The sequence below is a fragment of the Gymnoscopelus braueri genome, assembly GCF_963280865.1.
Source record: "Gymnoscopelus braueri genome assembly, chromosome: 18".
Lineage (NCBI taxonomy): Eukaryota > Metazoa > Chordata > Actinopteri > Myctophiformes > Myctophidae > Gymnoscopelus > Gymnoscopelus braueri.
This window is the reverse complement of record NC_137618.1, coordinates 22606278-22629170: the sequence shown is the minus strand read 5'-3', so window position 1 is coordinate 22629170 and position 22893 is coordinate 22606278. Positions and strand designations below refer to the sequence as shown.

At 43.5% G+C, this 22893-nt stretch overlaps 1 protein-coding gene across 1 annotated transcript in view; it reads right to left on the bottom strand.

Moving 5' to 3' along the window:
- Positions 1 to 2056: 2056 nt before the first annotated feature.
- The window catches only part of arhgef7a (Rho guanine nucleotide exchange factor (GEF) 7a), a 36501-nt gene continuing 15664 nt past the window's right edge, over positions 2057 to 22893 (bottom strand). The window contains exons 8-21 of the mRNA XM_080456537.1: positions 22583 to 22678; positions 22254 to 22376; positions 21272 to 21410; positions 20904 to 20960; positions 20658 to 20804; positions 17205 to 17291; positions 16980 to 17058; positions 10968 to 11107; positions 9235 to 9459; positions 8591 to 8684; positions 8030 to 8119; positions 4110 to 4200; positions 3840 to 3894; positions 2057 to 3040 (exon numbers count right to left, since the gene is read on the bottom strand). Coding sequence (XP_080312663.1) covers positions 2918 to 3040; positions 3840 to 3894; positions 4110 to 4200; positions 8030 to 8119; positions 8591 to 8684; positions 9235 to 9459; positions 10968 to 11107; positions 16980 to 17058; positions 17205 to 17291; positions 20658 to 20804; positions 20904 to 20960; positions 21272 to 21410; positions 22254 to 22376; positions 22583 to 22678 — 1546 coding nt within the window. The 3' untranslated portion in view covers positions 2057 to 2917. The remainder of the gene's footprint in view (positions 3041 to 3839; positions 3895 to 4109; positions 4201 to 8029; positions 8120 to 8590; positions 8685 to 9234; positions 9460 to 10967; positions 11108 to 16979; positions 17059 to 17204; positions 17292 to 20657; positions 20805 to 20903; positions 20961 to 21271; positions 21411 to 22253; positions 22377 to 22582; positions 22679 to 22893) is intronic.

Sequence of the window (22893 nt, the reverse complement as noted above, 5' to 3'; positions counted from 1 at the left end):
TATTATTATCTACACAATGGGGGCCTGCTTATTGTTTATGAATTACCAGCCTTGCGGCCAAACAAAGCCTATTTTCATAAGAAACCTCCATTTCATTTCAGCTCCAATTAGATTGGGGGCTAAAGAATAGGGAGTCCTCAGGCCTCAGCCCCTAAGGATGGCAGGTCCATTCAGCTTCATTCAATGGGGCCTTATTGCTTTCCTATACAAAAGAGCACGTGGACGGGCTTTCAGACTGAAACACCGACCAAAAAATGACTGGGAGACAGTACTGTACAATAACAAATCTTTAAAGAAAGGACACCGAGTGCTTATCCTCCCATCCATCAATTCATCCCTCACTCTTCTCTTTCTTCCCCTCCACTGTTCGTATATATTGTGAGACCTGGACATTAATGACAGACAGTTGAAAAGAGAAAGGGAGCGGAAGAAAGAGTGGAAGAAAGAGGGAGAGCAGCAGCTCAGTTTTTCACAATACACGTCAAGTCTTAAATGATCACTGGGCCTGGTGAATAGACAGAGAGAAGGGAAAAGGAATGAGTCATGTGTGTGTGTGTGTGTGTGTGTGTGTGTGTGTGTGTGTGTGTGTGTGTGTGTACAGCTGATTGATTCTCTGCTTTGAAAAGAAAGAAGAAAGAGGAGGGGGCAAACGAAAGAGAGAGGAAGACCTTGATGCTTTTTTCTGAGTGCTACAATAGTCCCTGGGTCTGTGCCACAGTGACAGGCTGTCAGTCTATCGTAGTACGAAGAATAGAGCCGGAGAGGCTGAGGAGGAGCTGGTGCAGGTCAGGGCCGCATCCCTAGGTTTCTTACCACCTGGACACTTGAAAGGAAGGTGACAGTTACAGTATACATAGAGACAGTCAAATATTCTGTGCCAATTTAATCCTGAGTGTAAAAATGTACCCAAAAGTGTCAATTCTTACTCTCACACTTAAATTATGAACTTGGGAAATGGGTAACTTATGTTGACAATCGCAAGTTTATGCAGATGTTTTGTAGCTTGACCTGTCACCGTTTGTGCATCACATAGTCCTTCCTCAACACTGTGACTTGAAGTTAAACAAAATAACTATTAAATGGGGTACCAGAGGTATTATATCAACATGTACTTACCTCTGCATGAAACACAGGGTAGGCCAGCTGAGAGTTTCAGACACATCGGTACGACTCCCTAGTCTTGGCGAGAAAAGGCTGTGGCCTTCACCACTTCCTGGTTCATTAGCTGGCATTATGTTGCAGTCAGCCAGGCAGTGTGAAACAGTCAGGCCAAACAAGGTCACAGCATGACAGTCCACAGCCTGGCTTTATCTGGGTGGATCTGCTTTAGAGGAGAAATCTGAATTGTGCCTTTGTATCTATGCAGGAATATTCACTGTGAGACAATGGGCAACTGTTCTCATTACTAATGAGTGGACAAGGTGAGAGTCACAGTGAAAAGGCTGACATCTGTGGTTATTTAGCCAACAGCAGCAGAATGGGATCGTTTCCTTACAAAGCATATCAGTGGTATCAGGGCACACAATGGGTTTTTCAATAGGCATGTCACTTCAATAAAAGGCATACAGATGCACTCATGCACATACGTGCACACACCATTTCTTTATGCATGAAAGGATTATTATATCATTGTCGCATTCATCACAATCTTAGAAACGCTATGCCCTCGTATCATATCTGCAAATTAATGGGAACATAATGTTTTTACAATCATGTAATTAACATGCATATCTATTTGTGCAAGTTTTGACAGGCAAACAACTTGCCTGTATTCCCCAATTCACTGTATTTTACTTCTTTCTCAGTTGTGTCATTTTAACCACTTTCAACCTAGCGTCCCTATTTTGGGAATGTAATTATAACCGAAAATGTTTGTACATCAAAAATTGCTAAACTAGAATCTACAAGCTCATAACATGTCCTGATGGAAAGCGTTGAGCTTGTAAATCTGCTATTTTTGCAATTTGTACAGTTTTTGTGCAACAACGCTAGGGCTAAAGTGGTTAATAGATACACATAGCAGTCTCTTTCAGTGGCAAATTATTTAGAGTCATGCTCCTAAAAACACATTTATTTCTCCCAAAGGACAAAGGCTCATCTTTCAGCAGTATTTACATCATACAGTACAAGTTCAAAATCTGTACAACTCCCTTAGGACACTCAATAAGAACAGAAGGAAGAAAAAAAATCACACTACAAAATAAGACAACAGAGAGCAGTTTCTCTGGCAGAGACCGAACCTTCCTCTAATCTAACACGACTGGGCTAAGCCTGGGCCAGGGAAACTGCCTCGAAACAAACAAATTCTTAAAAAATTAAATAACGGAGGTTATGAAATGAAGAGGTTCCAGTTCAGAATTGTCTGAGGCATTTGTGACAATCAACGCCGTTAAGAGTACCATCGGAAGTACCACCGCAGTACCATCAGAGTAACATTAGAGAATGCATTGCTTGTAACGTTTGTAAACTGAGGGAGGTACAGTAAGTTCTCCCCAGGTGCTGTCATCTTGGATTCAGCTGTGGAGACTGTTGGATGCCTCATAGACCCAAAAAGGACATCGAAGGTGCAGCTTCTTCCATTATTTTGGCGTTTCTGGAATGTTACAGTGGAATGGTTGGTCCAGACAGTTCAGCACCAAACCGCAAACCACTCCCCTCGCTCTCATCTCAAGTGGCAGTGATGGCCAAGGCACCGAACATCCTCTCTCAGAGCACTTACACACATGCTGCGCGCACCTGTCACAACCAAGCTCAAGCATCCCCACACACACACACACACACGCGCTTTTGCTCTCGCTTGCATCCAAAGCTTATAAATGTATAGGTGAGACACACATTGAAAGCTTACAGATCGATGTGTGAATGCACCAATGTCTCACACACTCGCACACAAATTCAGCCATACAACATATCAGCCTCACAAGTTTGTCTCATCCCATGTTGGATCGTTCATGCTTTTCAACACCCTCTTCACAACCTTCTCCAGTTCCTTCCGTGCTCTCTGCTCCTCTTCAAGCGATCTCTTCATCTTCTTATTATCCTGTTGTGGAACACAGTGAAGTCATAGCAGTTTTAGTGAATCCACCTTATAGATACCAATCGTTCAATCTCCCTGCTCAGAATAAGTGTCAATGACCATTATTGAATCAAAATGGCCAGCAAGAGGCAAAGGGGTAGTTGTTTTATGGAAATCCCATGCAAACCATGTATTTAAATTCACTATCTGAGTGGCTAGAGGCTTATGTACATAGACGATGGAACAAAAAAGAAACGCTTGCATATAGAACCATATTGTCATCAGTATGTGTCATTGTCTATTATACCATAGTTATGTCTGACCTCACATTGAGCCATTCTAATATCTTGTGATAAAATGCATCCTCCACCTGTTACCTACACCTACTCCTGTAGAAACAGCCACTGCAAGCTGCAGTTTTTTTATTTTAATCATTCTCTAAATATAAATATTAAAACTATAATCATATAGAATTAAACTTTATTTGAACTAATCTGCATGGTAGCGTACGTGGCCGGAAATAACGTCAAATATATACAGTGAGTTGTAATCAATGAGCATGACAAAACATGCCAGTCCGTTGATACAGTATTGTCCAAGCAAGAGGTTTTTGTTTTATTTGTTTATATTCGTTCGGCTAAGGTATTTAGTGTAGCGCAAAATCAGGAGTGGGCCTAGAGTAGAGCCCTTGTGAATCCAGTCAACTAAGTATAGGGTTTGAGTGGTTAAACCAAACAAAGAAACGGACCGACTTCAGATTCAGCTTTAGCTTCTGACATGCCCCAATGACATTTAACCAAAAAATCATTACAAAGTCATTCACCTGTTTTAGTTCTTGGACCTCATCCCTCAGAGCATATACCACATCCACCAGGCTCCTTTAAGAGAATACACAGCTTTCACAATATAGCACTCATTAACACAGCAGTTCTAGCTCTCAAAGAACAAGCATCATTAAAGCCAAGAGCAGCTGATGATTCAAGACATTTTTTTATATAGTGTTGTTGGGGACTGACAAGAAAAGTCTACTTAAAAGGTAAAGAAAGGGTTGATGATGGGGGGGGGGGGGGGGGGGGGCAGTTTGCTTTCTTACTTTTCCTCTCCAGCAGTTTGCCCGTTGCGATTGGGATCCTCCACTATAAACTTCTCCTCTCCAGGTATGATCACCATGTCTTTCCGCTGCCCTGTTTCAAAACACAAGAGGTCCCATAGTTTTGTACTCTGCAGCAAGACTCCTCAGTGCCCAGTCACCTTCAAGGTTCACGTTTATTATCACACACACACACACACACACACATACACACACACACACACATACACACACACACACACACACAATACAGACAATAGCAGTTAATGACTTAACTCGTTTGTGTGTGATTGGAAGGGTTGCCAGAACCCTAAGAGCGGTGGGCGAGAACACTGGATTTTGGGAGAGGCGGGTGTTAATCAATCAAGCACAGATTGGACCATAAGGGGAGACAAAAAACACAGAGGAAAGTTGAAGGGAAAAGGAGACACCATGGAAGGAGGAACAAAGGGAAGTTAGATTCATTCACCCTCACTCACTTGAGTCACCATCGTCCAAACTTCCCCAAAGAAAACAAGAACAAAAAAAACACACCAAACACAATCAAATGCCGCCAATTCTGACAAAATCACCCGAATGCAAGTGTCTACCAAATGACAGATTTATTCAAAACTCATAATACAGCGTTTGGGACTCGTATACTTCAGTTGTGTAGAACAAATATTCTGAAGGCGCCATTTGTAAAGAAGACATGGTCACGTGTGAATTGTATACAGCATTAGAGCACACAGGACAACGTTGGTCGAAGGCAGTTAGTTAGTTGCTCCATCACCCTGCCTGTCCCGAATTTTCATTCAGTATGTTTGTCAAAACCACAGAATACACCCGTCACAATGTATATAGCACATAACATGAGGACAGTCATATTCTTGTCTTAAATACTCATAGAATGTCTGATAGGATTCATTTAATTTTTTTCACTTGATCCATGACAACCAATATTTACAAAAAGGGAGACTTAACTTATTTTTTCATTTTTTTTTAAAGCTGAAGTCCACCCTGATAGTATTCTGAAATATTGTGAATGAATAGTTCACAAATGATCTTGTATAATCACGTCTGTTTTTATCTCTTTATACTCCCAGAATACTGAAGGTGAGCATTTACACTACAGATGAGCTTTTACTTTACAGTAAACACTGAATACTTAAGTCTACCTTTAGGACTATCATCACACACTTTAGGCAGACAAAACAAAAAAAAGTACTGAATTTGACAGATTCTGTCCACCCCTCCCCCCCACCAACCCACCGCCCCATCCATTACACGATTGTGCAAAATAATTTAAACACTTCATGTTATTATAGCTTCAGTGTAAAACCTAAATACAATTTCAATCAAATGTAAAGAGAAAGCTAATATTATTCCAGGGATCATTTTGTAGTTGGTGTTGTAAACATAGACATACAGAATAAAATATAAATAAAAAAGAATAATCATATGAATACAAAATAATCAGTAGAATGGAGAAATGATTTTTATAAAAACAGAAAAAACATGGACCGATAAACTCCATATACATACTGTATATCACCAAAATAATAACTGTTAGCAGGAGAGACATTCTAAATGGACTACAACCTGTGGTTTATACCCATACTGGAAAAATACTTCTTCATAAAAATAGTTATTAATGCAAGGGATAGCATGGGAAGCCTCCCCAGACACATGACAGAAGGTCTCGTGTGGCTTGCGACGCTATAGCATAGGTGCTAGTTATTGTGTTCTGATGCAAAGGGTGTTTGTTTGCTTACTTTGGGGATATGCTAACCTAGACAATTTCACTACTTGTCGGAGCCAGAGATTTTGGCATCTCATTGCATATCCTGTAGAATGCAGACTTTCGATTTTAAATTCACAATTTAAATTTGGTTTTGGCGTACATTCAGAAGAGTAGCTGCTAACCCCCCGCCCCCCCCCCCATCCCCTATATCTTTCATTCCTCTGCATGAAATACATGAAATGCAGATTTTTCTGTCAATGCCTAAAGTTTGACGTGTCTTTCTGGCAGACATCGTTTGGTTAGCAAGATGGGTTTAGACTTTAATTGATCAATTGCAGAAGCTATAAAGTGTTTAAAGTAGCTTCAATGCACAATGTATATTCATCAACCACTAGTTAGAAGCCGTTACTATAGCCTGTATAAATCTACTTGCGTAACCAAGACTAACAATTCTTTCTTCCTGTAAGCAGCTAGAACAGATGGCCAGTGCTTCATATTGCGTTAAACTTAGAAATGACATTAAAGGTTCTATACTTTCTAGTCATGCAGTGTGCTAAACGCAAGTACTGCTTTGGATCGGAACATTTAAATAGGGCTTAATAATATGAAAAGATATCTTTAAAACCAACATTAGATAAAATGTAAAGAATGTAAGCATTGCATTTGCATGCCGCTATATTATTCTGACAGAGCAGGAGCGTTGTGTGCATACTCCCGTGTCTGTGTGTGCGCGTATGTTTATGTGAGCGTGTCTGTTTGTCATTGTTGTACTTGTGCTATGTTTGAGCGTACGTCCTGCAAACAGACATAGTGGAGAGTAGTAGTACATGGTAAATGGAATACACTCCTTCCTGAATCACATCTGAATATCAGACAGGAAAAACTCCGTCCCCATTGCTCCCTCCCTCCCCTAATAAACCCACTCTACAGTAAAATCTTCATTGTTAAACGTATCCATTTGTAACTCGGAGTGTACAAGTGTAACATACAACTGTACACTCTCAGAGTTAAATTAACACTGAGAATTTTACAGTGTAGCATTCCCTGTCCTCTCTGTGACGAGAGTCCCCACGCTGAAGGTCAAACAAGGGGAGAGGGCACATTCAAGATAAATAAACATACACTATCTAACACCTACTGCATGACAACTACAGAAAGAGAGGAGGCACATAAAAAGGGGATGTGGTCAAGGCAACAGGGAGATACTTATCAAAAACTATTTAAAGAAACCGTCAAGAAATAAATAAAACAAATAAGTTAAGAAACACAAAAACAAACAATAACAATAACCCAAAACAAATATATAACAAAATAAATAAATAAATAATATGTAAAAACTTCTTCTAATTTCTAGTTTCTCTCGATAGACCAAAGGTTAAGAGGTAAGCGCGCCGCACGTTGCGTTACGGTACAGCGCGGCAGTGCAGTTGTTGTTGTTGTTGTAGTAGTAGTGGACTTTTTTGTTTGTTTTAGTTCTGGTGAGAGATGCAGCTCTTACGCGACACTGAGCCCATCCTGTAACTGTGGGTGGTCCAAACGGAGTCGTAGTCAGAGTCCTCCGAGAGGTCGGAGCTCAGGTCCGGCCGCGTCACACTGCTACGGCGGCCCGGGGAGTCCGTGCAGGACCGGTCGGCGTCTGCGAGCACGTGGTTGTGCATCAGGTCTGTGCCCTGCCAGGCTGGTTGGAGGGAGGGTGGTGGCGTAATGAGGTGCAGGGTGGGGAGGAGGTGTCGGGGTGGAGGGAGGAGAGGCGGGGTAGAGTGTGGGTGTACGGTACGGGGGGAACATGGAGGGTGATGGTATGGAGGAAGGAAGGAGCATACGCAACATACGCAACGTGTTGATGAGCAAAAATCATAAAAAATAAGGCCGATGAAGGGTGCAGGGTGGGCGAAATGGATCAAATTATATATGTGGACAATATCACAGAGTGGGGGAAAACGTTTAAAACAGCGCAAATCAACAAAAATAAATTATTACGAAATAAACCAAAAATTAACAAAAAAGGGTAACAAATGTTAAACCAGACCAATGCAAAGAGTGAGGAGTGAAAGAGAGACAGACAGAAAAGATATTGTTAAAAAGGATCATTCAGAATACCAGTATTAAAGAAAAGACAACTGAGTAATGGAAAAACAAACACTGCACACTCAAACATGAACCCTTGGAAGTATGTGTGCGTTTCTAAGCGTTTCCTTACTGGAGTTGAGGGTCTGCCTGGTTTTAGCACTGGTACAGTATGCCTCGATCACTTTAAGGATCTGGGCGTCCTCCTCCAGAGCAGCTGTACCTGAGCAGAAAAAAAACAAATTCTTATTCTGGGCATCCGGAAAAAAAACATGTAGCAAAAATGTTCCCTATTTGACATACAACAATATAAAGGGTTTAAATGGTTAACCACTGTCAAGCTGCCATCACTATTTTGGGCAGGTGAAGATTTCCAAAATATCTAATTTGTTTTATTATTATTATTCACCAATAGCAAATATAGCAGATCTACAAACTCACAAGCTTTTGAGCTTGTAGATCGGTTATTTTAGCTGTACAATGTACTGTATATAGGGTTAACTCTTCCTAGATAAGTTGGCCCTTTAGATGTTTCTACACCCTTTTTCAATCTATACCTCAAACAGTAACATGTATTTGGAAAAGTAAGTAATGTTTCAGACATAAAACATCACAACAGAAGCAGGTTTCACATTCAATGCATTTCAGTTGACCGGTAAAAGGTCACAGCAACAAGTTAAGACGTTAAACATACTCTTCCTCAAGGCAAAGTCCTCTTCCGACTGTTTCCTGTCAGGCTTGCGTTTGGGAAGGAGCTTCTTCACACTTTTGGGACTTTTACTGAGATCCTGTTGCAGGAGGGGCAAAGAGAGAGACTTATAACAAGACTAAAGGTGGCTGCATGCTACCATTTTAGGTGATAACCCTTTCACCTTTTAACGTTTTCACCTAAAAGGCGATTTTGATACTAGCCGCTCATGTTCCGTGTCTCCCCTCTGTTTCACAACACTGTTCACCATGTGCCTGTGAATCCAAGGGGACCGCCCACCCAACATCTAGACCAATCACAGCCACAGGGTGATTTCGGTTAGTAAAAACAGAGACGTATTGGGGTGAGCGGTGACTCGCTTATCGGCTCAGTGACGTCATGTTTTCCAACCACCGCGGTGAGAAGGTGATCACCTAAAAGTGGAGCAAGCGTTCAGTTTTAGCATCTAAAAGCCCCGCTATTACACCCATCTGGACATTTTGGCCTAAGGGTGGTGCTAGAGGGAAGGCCATGGGCTCACCAAAACCAGTCGAATTTAATCAATGCTGCCTATGACATGATGTACATCTTACGTGCAAATTTGACATTTTGGGCTGAAGGTGGCGCTAGACTGCTAGGGGAAAGGTTACCTCCTTGTAGCTGAGAGCCGCCGAGGGTCTTAGAGGGGGCGCAGGGCGCAGGCAGCTCAGGCTCCAGGGTTTAGGAGTGTTGGGCGGCTCCAGGGGTCCCCACATCATGCTGCTGCTGAGAGAGCCACTGTGGGAGGAGGGGTGGGGCAGGGTGTGGTAGGCTGGTGCCACGGTCATGGCCCTCCCCTCAGCGTGACGGGACGGAGTCAGGGGGTGAGACGGGAGCTGAGGGAGCAGAAGACACAACCTGTGTAATCATCCTTTGTGGTTCACACACACTGCAATGCACACTGGACATATACATCCACTACAGGGATTCCCAACTCTGGTCCTCAGACCCCCCCGGTACTGTGGGTTTTCAATTTCCACGTTTTAACTACTGTAGGGCTGAGTGGTGTCAACACCTTAACCCATTAAGACCGGCAAAGTATTTCTTTGGCTATTGAAAAATAGCATATATATATATACACAAGCTCATAGCGCAGAACCAAGAGCCATGCTATGAGCTTGTAGATCTGCTATTATTTTTTATCTGTGAAAATGTGTGCAAATCTTTGAATATATATGTTTTTAAAGCGAACATTTGTAACTCAAATCTTTGCTTCTGGGGGTCCCTGGAATTAAATATTTTAAGATGGGGGTGTATTTAGTAGACATTTGTAGACGCTTTCCCGGATTTAATGGGTTAATACTTAAGTTTGTCCAAAGCACTTTACATTCACCCATTCACACCCTACTTCAGACACCGACGGCACAAGAAACCATGCACGGCATCAACCTGCTCATCAGGAGCAGTTGAGGTTCAGTGTCTTGCTCAAGGATACTTTGACACAAACTTGTGGAGCTGATCACTTGTGGAGGAGCAGTCCTCTTTGAAAGCTTAACCCATTCAATCTGGGAACGCATCCGTGTCATTTTAGATTATTAGCTATGACCATTATTTTATACTTCGGCTATTAAAATACACATCATTTTGGGTGGTCCTTGACATGAAAAAGTCTGAGAACCACCGATATTATAGCAACATAAGTTTTAAACTTAGGATTTAGAAGACACTCGTAGACGCGTTCCCGGATTGAATTCGTTTCCATCCGAGTTCATTTTGTGGGGATGCAGCGTTGATGTCAGATACAAATATCATTGGCGCTCCTAGGGGTGTGCCGATATATCATCCCGCGATATGTCGCGATACGTTTTCGTGACGATATGTATCATTTTGGGGGGAAAAATATCGTAAAAAAAACAAAAAAACAATAATAATAATCAGGCATGCAAACAAAACAGCCCCGAGGTGAAAAGGGTGACAACATGTTGTTTTTTCTCGGGTCAGGTGTCACTATTGCCCTATTTGGATTCAAAACGGCTATTGTAGCTGAAAAGCTACAAGTTTTCATGTCTGAATAATGCAAAAACAGAATTATTTGTTTGCATTTGCTATTTTTCTCCCCCATATATTTTCATAATAAAAAAAAGTGCGTATCGTATCGAAGTTGTGAGCCCAATATCGTATCGTGAAATTAGTGTACACCCCTAGCACTCACTCACCACCACTCCACAGTCCAGCCACTGTAGTGTAATCCACTTCTTACTCAGTCATGAGTGACAAATATGACACTTAATTGAGGAGAGGGACGGGCTGAACACTGTGTGTGTGTGTGTGTGTGTGTGTGTGTGTGTGTGTGTGTGTGTGATTACATAGTTAGAAAGGGTTTGTGTGAGGGTTGCTTGCTGACCGTGTGGCAGGGCACAGTGAGAGGCTTGTGGCTGGGAGCTGAGGCTGCAGTGTGCTTGGTCTGCCGGCCAAGGTGTTCTGTCCAGTCCTGCAGGTCCTGCTGGTTGTTGCACACCACCTGGAGGCGCTCAAACTGAGTACCTGCAGACACAGTCCATATACACTTAACAAACAACCTGTAGATACAGTACAACATACACTTAACACACAACCTGCAGACACAGTACAACATACACTTAACACACAACCTGCAGACACAGTACAACATGCACTTAACGCACAACCTGCAGATACAGTACAACATGCACTTAACACACAACCTGCAGACCCAGTACAACATACACTTAACACACAACCTGTAGACAGTACAACATACACTTAACACACAACCTGCAGACACAGTACAACATGCACTTAACACACAACCTGCAGACACAGTACAACGAGAGTTATGCATATAACTAAGGTTCTACGAATTCCGGATGACCGCCAGAGGCAGTGTTTTCAACACCTGGATATCATCGCGCGCTCGCGCATAGGTCGAATATTAATACCAACAAAGTCACTCGTGACCTGTGTGCACGCACGCCACCTATATAGGTGCAGGGCACACAGCGTTCATCCTCATGAAATCTTTTCGTCAAGAACGTGATTCCGAGTGACAGTCAACTCTGGCGGTCATCCGGAATTCGTAGAACCTTAGTTATATGCATAACTCTCGTTCTACTTCATTCCTACTGACCGCCAGAGGCAGTGTTTTCAACACCTGGATGACTAATACCAACATAGTCACGAGGAATCTGCGCTTACCGAAGTCGGTTTGCAGATAGAATAAACAGACAACACCACAGCCGTCGCCACAGGATGCGAGACGGCCAGGTTGACTATATATAGGAGCGGGCAAAAGCCCATGAAAGATGAAGCCCATTCGGCTGCATCTCCTGGCCTGCTCCACGCCTGTATCACTGAGGGAGAGGCTCTGGCAACACCCGCGGTCAAAAAAGGCCTTGGGGGAACGTAGAGGCCCCCTGAAGACGTACATTTGCCTGAACGCAGCAATGAAAGTCTCCATTAAGCCAAGGCACAACTGTGCCCTTCCTCACAGACAAATACAACCAAACTCCAGCCATCACAGCTATGTCCTGCCACAGAGCCCGGACGGGACACAATAGGCAGGTACTAGAATGCCGTTGCTCCACCTCTGGTTGAGGAGCAAACTAACAAATCCATAGGCTAGCTGACGTGAAATGCAGAAAGCCTCTGAGGACGTAAGGAGGGGTCGGCCATATGGTAAACCCAGACCCATCGGAATCCCACTTTAACAGTCTCTGGCAATGGCCAGGGCATAAAGCCCATCTACTCACTTTTGCAGTGAGGACAAAGAGTACTAGCAGATAGTCATCTGAGAGCAGCCCGATGTACCGGCTGGGGACAAAGCTTCCAATACCACAGGCAAGCATCATGAAGGCACCCATGCAACCTGTGGGGGCCACACGCGGAGAGCATCTCAATGGTAGAGAGGCTGAACCCTCCATCTAACATCATCCGCAGATATCTAGGGCAGCATAAGCACAGAGCAACGCTCTAACCTATGCAGTGGCCCTTGTCCCGACTAGAGCACAGTCTACACTCGCTGGCGTGCAACGCCCTGGTGTACGATGCCCAAAAATCCAGTAATTTTCGGACAATAGTTTTGAATTTCAGTGGCCAATGACGCAGCCGAAGGTTAGGAGTGAGGATGCCACATGCACCTCCCCCCCTAACTGTGACAGGGGAGCTTGTCTCTGTGGCGAGGCCAAGGCACTTCATTGAGAAGCTGCAGTAGGCCAGAGCATCTTGCCCTAACGGACTGGTCTGTCCCGGAAGGGAGACAGACAGTCAACAACGCGTTATGCCCTCAAGGCTAACGGTACTACCGCTCTGCCATACCTATGCACGTGATCCGAACTGCTATCGGATCCAAGAGGCTTCCAGTGGGAAACATGTCCGCAGCCTGGACTGTACACCCAACAAGCGCATTGCTATGAAATTTGCAAGATGAGGCAAGGTCCACGAAAGGACCTTCCAAGCCTCCTGCAGAGACTGACTGGGTCAAGCGCCCCAGAAGGCAGACTGTTAACATATTGTGTTATTGAACACGGCATAAACATCCTGAGGGCCAGGTGCACTGCACGCAGGTCCAGTGCATTAGCGACACTGGCTGGAGACCCTCACCATTCTGTTGCAGTCTTGGGGTTCGAGGCCCAAGCCACAAAATATATATGCACATTTGTACATGCGTGAAATTTGTCCGCTGTATTCATTTACCCATCCTAGAACTACTAGGAGCAGTGAGCAGCCATTCTCCGGCGCTCATGGGGCAATTAGGGGCTCAGACAGGGACACACATCGACCCACTTCTGGCCTGGCGTCGACCCCGGGGCACCCAGAGGCTCTGGCTCATTACCAAAGTAGACAGTGCCAATTCTCTAATCATGCAAGCAAACGCCTAGAGTGATAGGCGCTGTATAGGCGCTGTATAGGCGCTGTATAGGCGCTGGGTAGGCGCTGGGTAGGCGCTGGATAGGCGCTGGATAGGCGCTGTGTCTGCGCATCAACACTCGCATGCCGGAGGGCCAGGGCGAGGTAGTCAAGGGAATGTCCAATACGTCACATTCCAGCCGCTGTGGCATGGCTCTAGTTAGCAGACCAGCTAAAACTGTGGCCATGAGCAACGGTCATCCAGCTCAACAGCTTCATCTAGTGACACCACCAGAGAAGCAATGTTCACAGTTTAGGCGTTTAGCAGGCGCTCTTAATCCGGATCGACTTACAGTAAGGTAATGTAAGTTAAGTAAGCAATGTTGGCATCAACCACTAGCCTTAGGTCTAGGCCATATTGGGCTGTACTCCCCATGGCTGACCAGTCCTTGGTAAGAGGTTCTGGAACTGGCCCACATGCCAAATCTCATGATGTACGGCACCGAGGGTGTACAACGACGATAGTTGTTGGACGCATCCATTTAGGCCAAGCCGTTATATGGCCAGCTGGGCTATGTACTCTCAACGCTTTCGTCCAGCGACAAGCAGTAGCGGAGCTACACACTCCCAATGCCAGCGGTATATTCCAGTGGGCGCACGCCGCAGTGGCGTGGTCCCTCCAAAAGCGGCAGAGCGAGACACACTCTCAACGCTAATACTTTCCACTCCTTTCTTCCAGCGACAAGCAGTAGCGGAGCGAGACACACTCCTAATGCTTACGCTATATGGCGGTGGGCCGCCCGTCATGGTTTCTCAAAGCGGCAGAGCGAGATGCACTCTCAACGCTAATCCTTTTCCCTTCTTTCGTCGATTGACAAGCAGTCCCCGAGACACACTCCCAATGCTAGGGGTATATTCCATTGGGGGGGCACGCCGCAGTGGCGCTTACAAATGCAAAATACAGCATGCAGCTGGTATAACATGACTGTCAGTCATTATTTCTTGTTTCTTTTTCCCTGTCCAGCCTCATCATGATTTGTGTGCATGGGGATCTCATCTTAAACAAGCTCAGTGCTTAATGAGTTTTCCAATTTAGTAGACCTTGTATTGTGAATTTGTACTTCCATGTACTGCTTTCAATTCAGTGGCCCAGAGTTCGTCATCCTGACAATTCCTCTAGCTGAGAAGCATCCTAAGGGCTCAATGCTAGCATCCCTGTGGGAGGCAAATCAGCCACAACCACGGCCAACCCAGTCGACCTTTCTGCCAGCAGTATGCTGCTGCAATTAGAGCCAAAACATTCACAGCCATAGCCTGTGTCAGACACCATAGTCAGGACATGACCGGCACAAGTAATGGACCTTCTCTTCTGGGACCAGAGGGGACCAGCAATTGTTGCAATAATCCATGGGCAACAGCAACAGAGTGAGACACTCAATACTACTGATGACGTAGCCGTAGCAAAAGGGAGAATCATTCAGGCTACAGTGTCAAGGACACAGTATGATAGTCAAGAAGTGGCAAAGCGAAACACACTTCAGTCGTCATATAGAATTATTTAAGAATATTTCACAACCAAGCACATAGTATTATCTGGATAGCAGCAGAGCGACATACACTCAAGCTATGATATCAGTATTCACAGTATACTGCATATGTTGAATAGCCGTAGTGAGTACCAGGTACACACAGTATTAGTGGGTAACAGCAGCAGAGTGAGATACACTTAGTGCTATTGGTAACGTAGCCATAGCAAAAGAGCGAGAATCGTTCAAGCTACAGCGTCAAGTACATATGTACTTGTTAATGTATTGTGTCTTGGACACAATTAACACAATTAACATTAATGTTAATTAATGTTGTCTTGGACCCCAGGAAGAATAGCTGCTGGTTTCCCTTTTGCCGCAGCTAATGGGAATCCATTGCCAATAAACAAAGCTTATTGATTATCAGTACACAGAGTACAATGTTACTAATATCTAACTTCGTCGTAGCAAGCAGCGAGAACCACTCAAGCCACAGTGTCAAGTCATGTGTCAAGTACCCACAGTATGATAACCAAGTGATGGCAAAGCAAGACACACTTGAACCCTACCAGTATTATAATTCCATTTTACTACCAAGCACAAAGCAGTATAACCTGAATAGCAGCAGCGAGTCACACTCAAGCTATGATACACACTCAAACTGTGAAGTTAAGCACACACAGTGGCAGTATTGGCATATATGCTGCTTAAGTCAGTACCACTGAGCAGCGTTTCACCACTTGACCTGTGTTCTGGCGCTCAGGTACTGGGACATGTAGCACATCCTGTGTCATTTTTAGATTTGAGCTAAAAAGCATTATTTTACACTTTGGGCTATTCAAAAATAGCACTCTTTTATTTATTTATTTTTTCCTCCTTGTTCCTTTCCGACAGCCCCTATGAACGGGGTAACGTAATTCCATGGTAGCTAGCAGGCTACGCAGTCTCTGGAGGACGGACCGTAGTCCGTAGCCCCAACCGTGTTGGTTACGAAACTTTCACGCGCAGCTGCAAGTATCGACCTACGCTCTGGAGGCGAAAAGATGAAAGAGGATGAACGCTGTGTGCCCTGCACCTATATAGGTGGCGTGCGTGCACACAGGTCACGAGTGACTTTGTTGGTATTAATATTCGACCTATGCGCGAGCGCACGATGATATCCAGGTGTTGAAAACACTGCCTCTGGCGGTCAGTAGGAATGAAGTAGAACATGCACTTAACACACAACCTGCAGACACAGTACAACATACACTTAACACACAACCTGCAGACACAGTACAACATGCACTTAACACACAACCTGCAGACACAGTACAACATACACTTAACACACAACCTGCAGACACAGTACAACATGCACTTAACACACAACCTGCAGACACAGTACAACATGCACTTAACACACAACCTGCAGACACAGTACAACATACACTTAACACACAACCTGCAGACACAGTACAACATGCACTTAACACACAACCAACGTCGTACTACAGCTTCTTATATTACAATTGGCTTACGGGAGCCATAACCTAATAAGGAGGAGTTCCCAATGCAGCTACGCCCACATATGGAGTGTGTTGTCTAACCTCAATCTGTCGTCATGGGCAACAGGCGCAAATAAATCAAGTCGGCTACATATATGGGCACAAGGGGGGCATGCCCATGTATGGCGATATACTGATGATATCAGCGATCTCCATACAAGGGCATAAAAAGGGACAAGGACTGACAGATACAGACATCTGGTTGTCTAGAGCCACAGATCCAACCGCTATGCCCATATGTGGTGGGCCGACCGACTTCAAACTCGGCGTGCGCAGCGGCAAGGACTCGAGGGAGTGCTGTGCCTGCAAGCCCCCAGAACCCAGTGGTTGCATTGAAGCGCATTGGACATGCTGGCCATTCATAGGTACTGCAGCTCAAAACGGCCTGGGGCCACTACTAACATGCGGCCCGAACTCTAGATGTCCGGCCTAAAACTCTAGTACATTAAAATTGCAGTCACATGATACAATATCTCTTACCAGTGAGTTCGAAGGCATTTTTGTGGGCTTCACAGTCTTCCAGTTTGGTCACCGTCATGCCTGCCAGTGGCAGCTTTCCCTGTGGGAAAAATCGTCACACAAGTACAGTAAATAAACAGTGTATATCAGGATACGATCAGGATTTAGAAGCCGGACCTCAATGAGAAATTAGAATGGAACTTTTAAGTGCAGCTGTGGGAGAATTTAGTGTGGATTTAGTCTGACCTGGAATATGAAGCCACTCATTCTGGGGCTGGCAGACAGCATGAGGAGGACGTGATGGAAGAGCATGAGATAACGCTCACACTTCTCCTGAGGGGTGGTTTGAAAAGTGTTACTTGATTAATTCATTCAACTCTGACGGCAGTCAAATGATTTGTAAGTCATAAGCATGAAGTGACTGAAAAATCCCCAAAAATACATAATATAGACAAGAACCGATGCCTTGAAATCAATTTGATTTCTCTGATGAAAGTTTCTATTTGAAAAGGTTTAACTTATAAGGAAATAAATAAATACAAATAAACACCAATAACTTTTTGATAGATGAAAGAAATCAAATTAAGACATTTGACTTTAATCATACAATGGACCAGAAAAACAAATATAAAATACAAATTAACTGAGCTTTATTTTATTTAACCACTTACTCCCTATTCAAACATTCAAAAAGAACTTGTAGATATGCTATTTTAGAAATATGAAAAATCAGGACACATCGCCGATACAAAGTCATCAAAAAAGTCAAATAATGGCCGATATATCGGTCAATCCGATACACAAATAGCTCTAGTAGTATAGTATAGACGGCTTCGACAGCTTATTGTTGCTAGGAGATTAGCCCTTGTCAACATCCAGTCAGCTGTTTACACCACTAGGGAGGGTTTGCGTCCCACTAAATTGAAAACAACTCAAACAACAATTTGTATGGCCATTTCACCTAACTAACAGCTGTTTCTCTGATAGATATAGTTGTTGTTTCCCAAGGGTAATAATACACAGTTCTGTCCAAAGCTAGGTACTCTTCTGCCATAATAGGGGACATCTGTACGGGAGTTATGTCATGATAAATGTTTATAAGAGATAGAACAGTCAACACCTCTGTCTGAAACAGGTGGCCCCTAGTCATAACAGAGTTATTCTGAGCATGAGGTCTTAATAATAAGCCCTCTTCCTCAGGGAAGGTGTTGTTCAGTCACAATGGAGGATTCTGTCTGTTAGAAATGCTACAATCAAGGCCTCTCTGTTGAAGGGAAAAGTGCTGTTAAGTCACAATGGAGGATTACGTCTGAAGTCATGTCATCACAAAGAAGTCAGTCTAGGTGTAGACTGAAAGAACGAGCCCAATCGATGGTCTTGAAGGGCGGATCCAAACCCAGGCGCTGGATTCCTGCGCCGCTTCCTATTGCTTCACCAATCTATGTCCCCGCCTCCCCTCCCCTCCCCACGCTCCCCCCCGGCCTGTGCACGGAACACGCTGACGTCACCAAATTTAGAGCGACGCCCCTCTGCACTCTGATTGGTTAGGAGATAACAAGGTTCACTCCCACTCCGAAACCACCGTTCCAGCATGGTTCCCCCAGCCTTTTTTTCTGACATATATTGACATTTCTGACAATAAATGATGTATTCTGCCTTAATCCATGATAATATACCAGTGTTCTAAATTGATCACTGACATATTGTGTCCTCCTAAACTTGTGTAAAATGACCTTTGAATAATTCAAACGCAGTTTTGATTATATGAAAGGTAGACCCTGCAGAAAAACGTGGGCAAAAATCCTTGATTTTGCGGGCAAAAATCCTTGATTATGCGATGGAATATGCAGGGGTTTTATGTGAATTTATGCAGTGAAATTGTGGGAATTTGCTTAAAATTGCGGGAACTTGCGAAAGTTGCGAACTTAACTTTACTTTGCGTGAACAAAAAAAATATGCGTGTTTCAGCCTGTGATAGATGTCAACATGCTCCGGCAGACCTCATACATACATTTTGGCTTTGTCCGTCCCTCCACAATTATTTGGAAAGACATTTTCTTTTCTCTGTCAGAGATATCGGGGAAAAATGTGGAACCATGTGCTGTTGGTGCATTGTTTGGGGTTTTCCCTTCTTTGCCTTCCCTCCCTAAAGCTACGAAAGATGCTATGGCCTTTGTCACCTTATTGGCTAGGAGGCTTATCTTGATGAAATGGAAATCTCCTGACTCTCCCTCCCATACTCATTGGATGAGAGATATCCTATATTTTCTTAAATTGGAAAAAAAGACTGTCCCTGAATGGTTTTGCTGAAAAAATCTGGAAGGTATGGAGTACTTTCTTCCAATATGTCCGGAGGATAAACTTTCCTTTCATTCCAGATTAGGGCATTGTGTGAGGTCTGGTGGTGTAATGTTATTGGGGTGTCGTGACAGGAGTGCTGTTTTGCGGATTACACTGTAACCTTTCTGTATGGTTCAGTTGACTGATGTGTTTGTTCTTTTTTTCTTTCTTGTTTATGTTCCTGTTTTTGGTTTTGTGTATTGTTCTTTTTTCCTTTACTTGTATCTTATTTCTTGTAAGTCTTGCAAGACTCTTGACCTTTGTTTTCATTTGGGGGAAAAAACTAACTAACTGATTATGTAACTTTTTTCTTCATTGGGCTATATATGTGGCAATGCAATGGTATGTTTTTTTATATTGAAAAATAGCCAATATTGAAAATAGCCAATCTACAAGCTCACAACATGTCCCTAATGCGACGTGTTGTGAGCGTGTAGATCTGCTATTTTCAAAGTATTTTTTTAAATAGTTGAACAATTTGGAATTCTTCAAACATTATAATAACACAAATCTTGTATGGGGGTCCTGGCACAAAATATTTTTCAGATGGGGGTCCGCAGTCAAATACATTAATTTAGGGGTCCTTACAAGTGTTGTTCCTATCTGCTTCCATGGAATACTATTACTTTTGTGAGATGGCTTGCTGGAACGTTTTTGAACGTGGCAATGTTTCAAACTCAGTTTACAACGAGTGCAATGGACGTTGCATCAAGTAGGATAAACATAAAATTCTCATTACGAATGTTTCTTGAATTTTCACGGAGCAGGTTAATTTAGGCTACATTATTGAGCAAGGGAGGAGAGTGTATCTTCTGCTGCACCGTCTGCCCTGCACAGAGCCGGGTGCAGCCAGCGCACGCACATGAACACACACACACACACACACACTTCACACACACACACGTCACAGACACTGGAGCACTGTTTAATTACGGCACACCACCACGGTTTGTTTTGCTTCTGTGTGAACGAACGGGTGAGGCGATGACTTTATAAACTTTATGTGGAAATGATTTTGAAATCATGCGAGCCCGCATATTGCACATATTTTGCATGGAAATATGGATTATTGCGGTGAAAATGCGCCCTTTTTGAAAAGAAATTACCCCCGCATAATCTGTGCCATTTGGCTGATTATGCGGTAATTTATGCGATCACATACCGGTAATCGCGTTTTTCTGGAGGGTCTAGAATGTAACATTTCCAAGCAATGAGTAATTGTGAAGAATGTCATATAAATATGCATTATTAGAAAGTACAAAAGGTTTAGCAAAGGAGCAATGACTCATTTTTTAGAACCATGGGTTGACTATTACGGGCTATTTGAGTGAGGAGCAGGGGGATGGATGGTGCTTGTACCTCCGCTCCCGGACTGTGGACCATGGCTTGGCTCATGTAGAGCACAGAACCCAGGGTCCTGATGTCATCGCCCTCCCACAGTCGGATGGACTCGGTCAGAATTTGCAGCTCCAGCTCCTTGCGTTTCCTGACCTCCTGACACTGAGCCTGGCCACATGGGAAACAAGCCAACAAACAGCTGCTCAGAATAGAGCCCCAATCTATTTATGTTGATGTCTCACTCACAGAAAGGGGGAATTGACTTACGGATAAGTTCTTGAACGTTGCCATGCACTTCTGAATATCTGGTTTATCGGGGTGATCCTAAATGAGAATAAAATAAAAGAAACAAATAAGTTACAGTATACAACATATAATCCAAGCACGCATTAACCACTTATACACCCTCTATACTTTATTGACCAGAGTCCCCCAGGGGTTTATATTATGCCCCCTCCAGTTTAGCCATGGAAAACAGAAGATTTACAAGCTCACAACGCATTGCAATGAGTTGTGAGCTTGTGAATCTGCTATTTTCGCTGAATGTTTGCCTATTATTATGGCATGCCCCAGAACAGGGACGCTAGAGTTCAAGTGGTTAATGAAAATGAGTAATCAGATAGATGCAGACACACCTCCATGTGCCTCTCCAGCTCTTTTAGTAAGTTAGGGTATTTGTCGAGTCTCATGAAGGGTTTGCTGAGGCCCGTGGTCAGGGTAAGAATCCCAGGGCTGACTGCACCCCTCCCCTCCATAAACTCTCCCAGTGCCTCACTACAGAAGAGAGGAGAAAGAGTTTGTCTGGTCGCCTGTCGTGATTTCATAATTACAATTTTAAAAGGAATAAGTACAAAAGAAAGTCATACTTTGTAAGAATTAAAAAAGACAAATAATGCACTCTGCAATACTAGCTATTGTGACATTTGCAATAGAATGAAGTTAGGAGGGTGGAACAATTAATTGAATCTGGAAAATCTTGATTCTTTGTTTCACAATCATGTATTCATTATACTTCAAGCTGTTGCACCTCTCCTTCTCACTTTAACACATTCCCTGCCATTGACGGAGATCTCCGTCATTTCAAATCCAACTTTTGACTGCATTTGACAGAGATATCCGTCAATTAAAAAAATATATGTGATTACGCTAGAGGGCACTCTTCGCCAACCTATGAATGAGGCCTTGACTGCGAGAGAACGATAGAACCGGAAATGACATCATCAAAAAATAACCCCGTCCAGTCCAATGTTATGAGATTTAGAAAAACACATCCTCAAAAAAGACACAAAATAAGGTAAAACCGCTGGCAGTAGCGGATTAATTAATTAATTAATACCTGGCAGTGAATGTGTTAACATAAGGGTTAATAACTAGAACTTTGTACAACACATCTCTCCCTCCATCAGAGGCCTTTACATGCCATTTGGTCAAAGCAATTTCACTCTACAATAGGCAACAAAGCCTAGCCATCAAAAAACATTATCAATAATCGTGATATATATATATAAAATATACATGTTTTTTAGACATAATCATGCAGTCCTACTGAATATGAGTGATACTATTGTGGTATGCAGTGGTAAAGTATTAGAAATAAAAGAAACCAGTAAGGCGCACCTATGCTGGGTGAGCACATCGACAGCGGAGGGGTGGTTGGAGCAGTAGCCCACATAAAGAGCCTTCATCTGTGGCATGAGGTTAAGAAAGAAACCTCCAACCTTTTGCTGGTTCTCTGGAAGCCTAAGAACAATGAAAGGGGACAAGCTGGTAAAAAACTAAACAATCAAATGAGACATTGTGGGCTCAAAACAATATAGAACGGACCACAGTAAATAGAACCTGACCACAGAACATGTAGTACCACAGACAAACAGTAGGTGTCCCTGTACCCATTATGAAACAGCACGGAGGCTGCTGCAGTAGACATCTATTTGGGCGGGACTTACTTGGTGCACTCCTCCAGTGATTGAACAAGCATTTGTTGGAAGGTGCTAATCTCCTCCAGGTTCCCCAGGATAAGAGCGGCATCTAAAGCACTCAGCCTGGAGGAAAGAGTAAGAGGATATATGAAATAGCTAGGCATAGGACAGGACCAGAACTGAGACAAGGGCGTGCAATTTAAAAGTCATATTCTATGATTAACTATCAAGCCAGCTGTTCCTTTGTTTTTGACCAGCACAGAATACACATTTGAACCATCCCGGGTTATTCCACACACCACTAAAACTATGGTGGTCAGCTTGTGGTTTACATACTT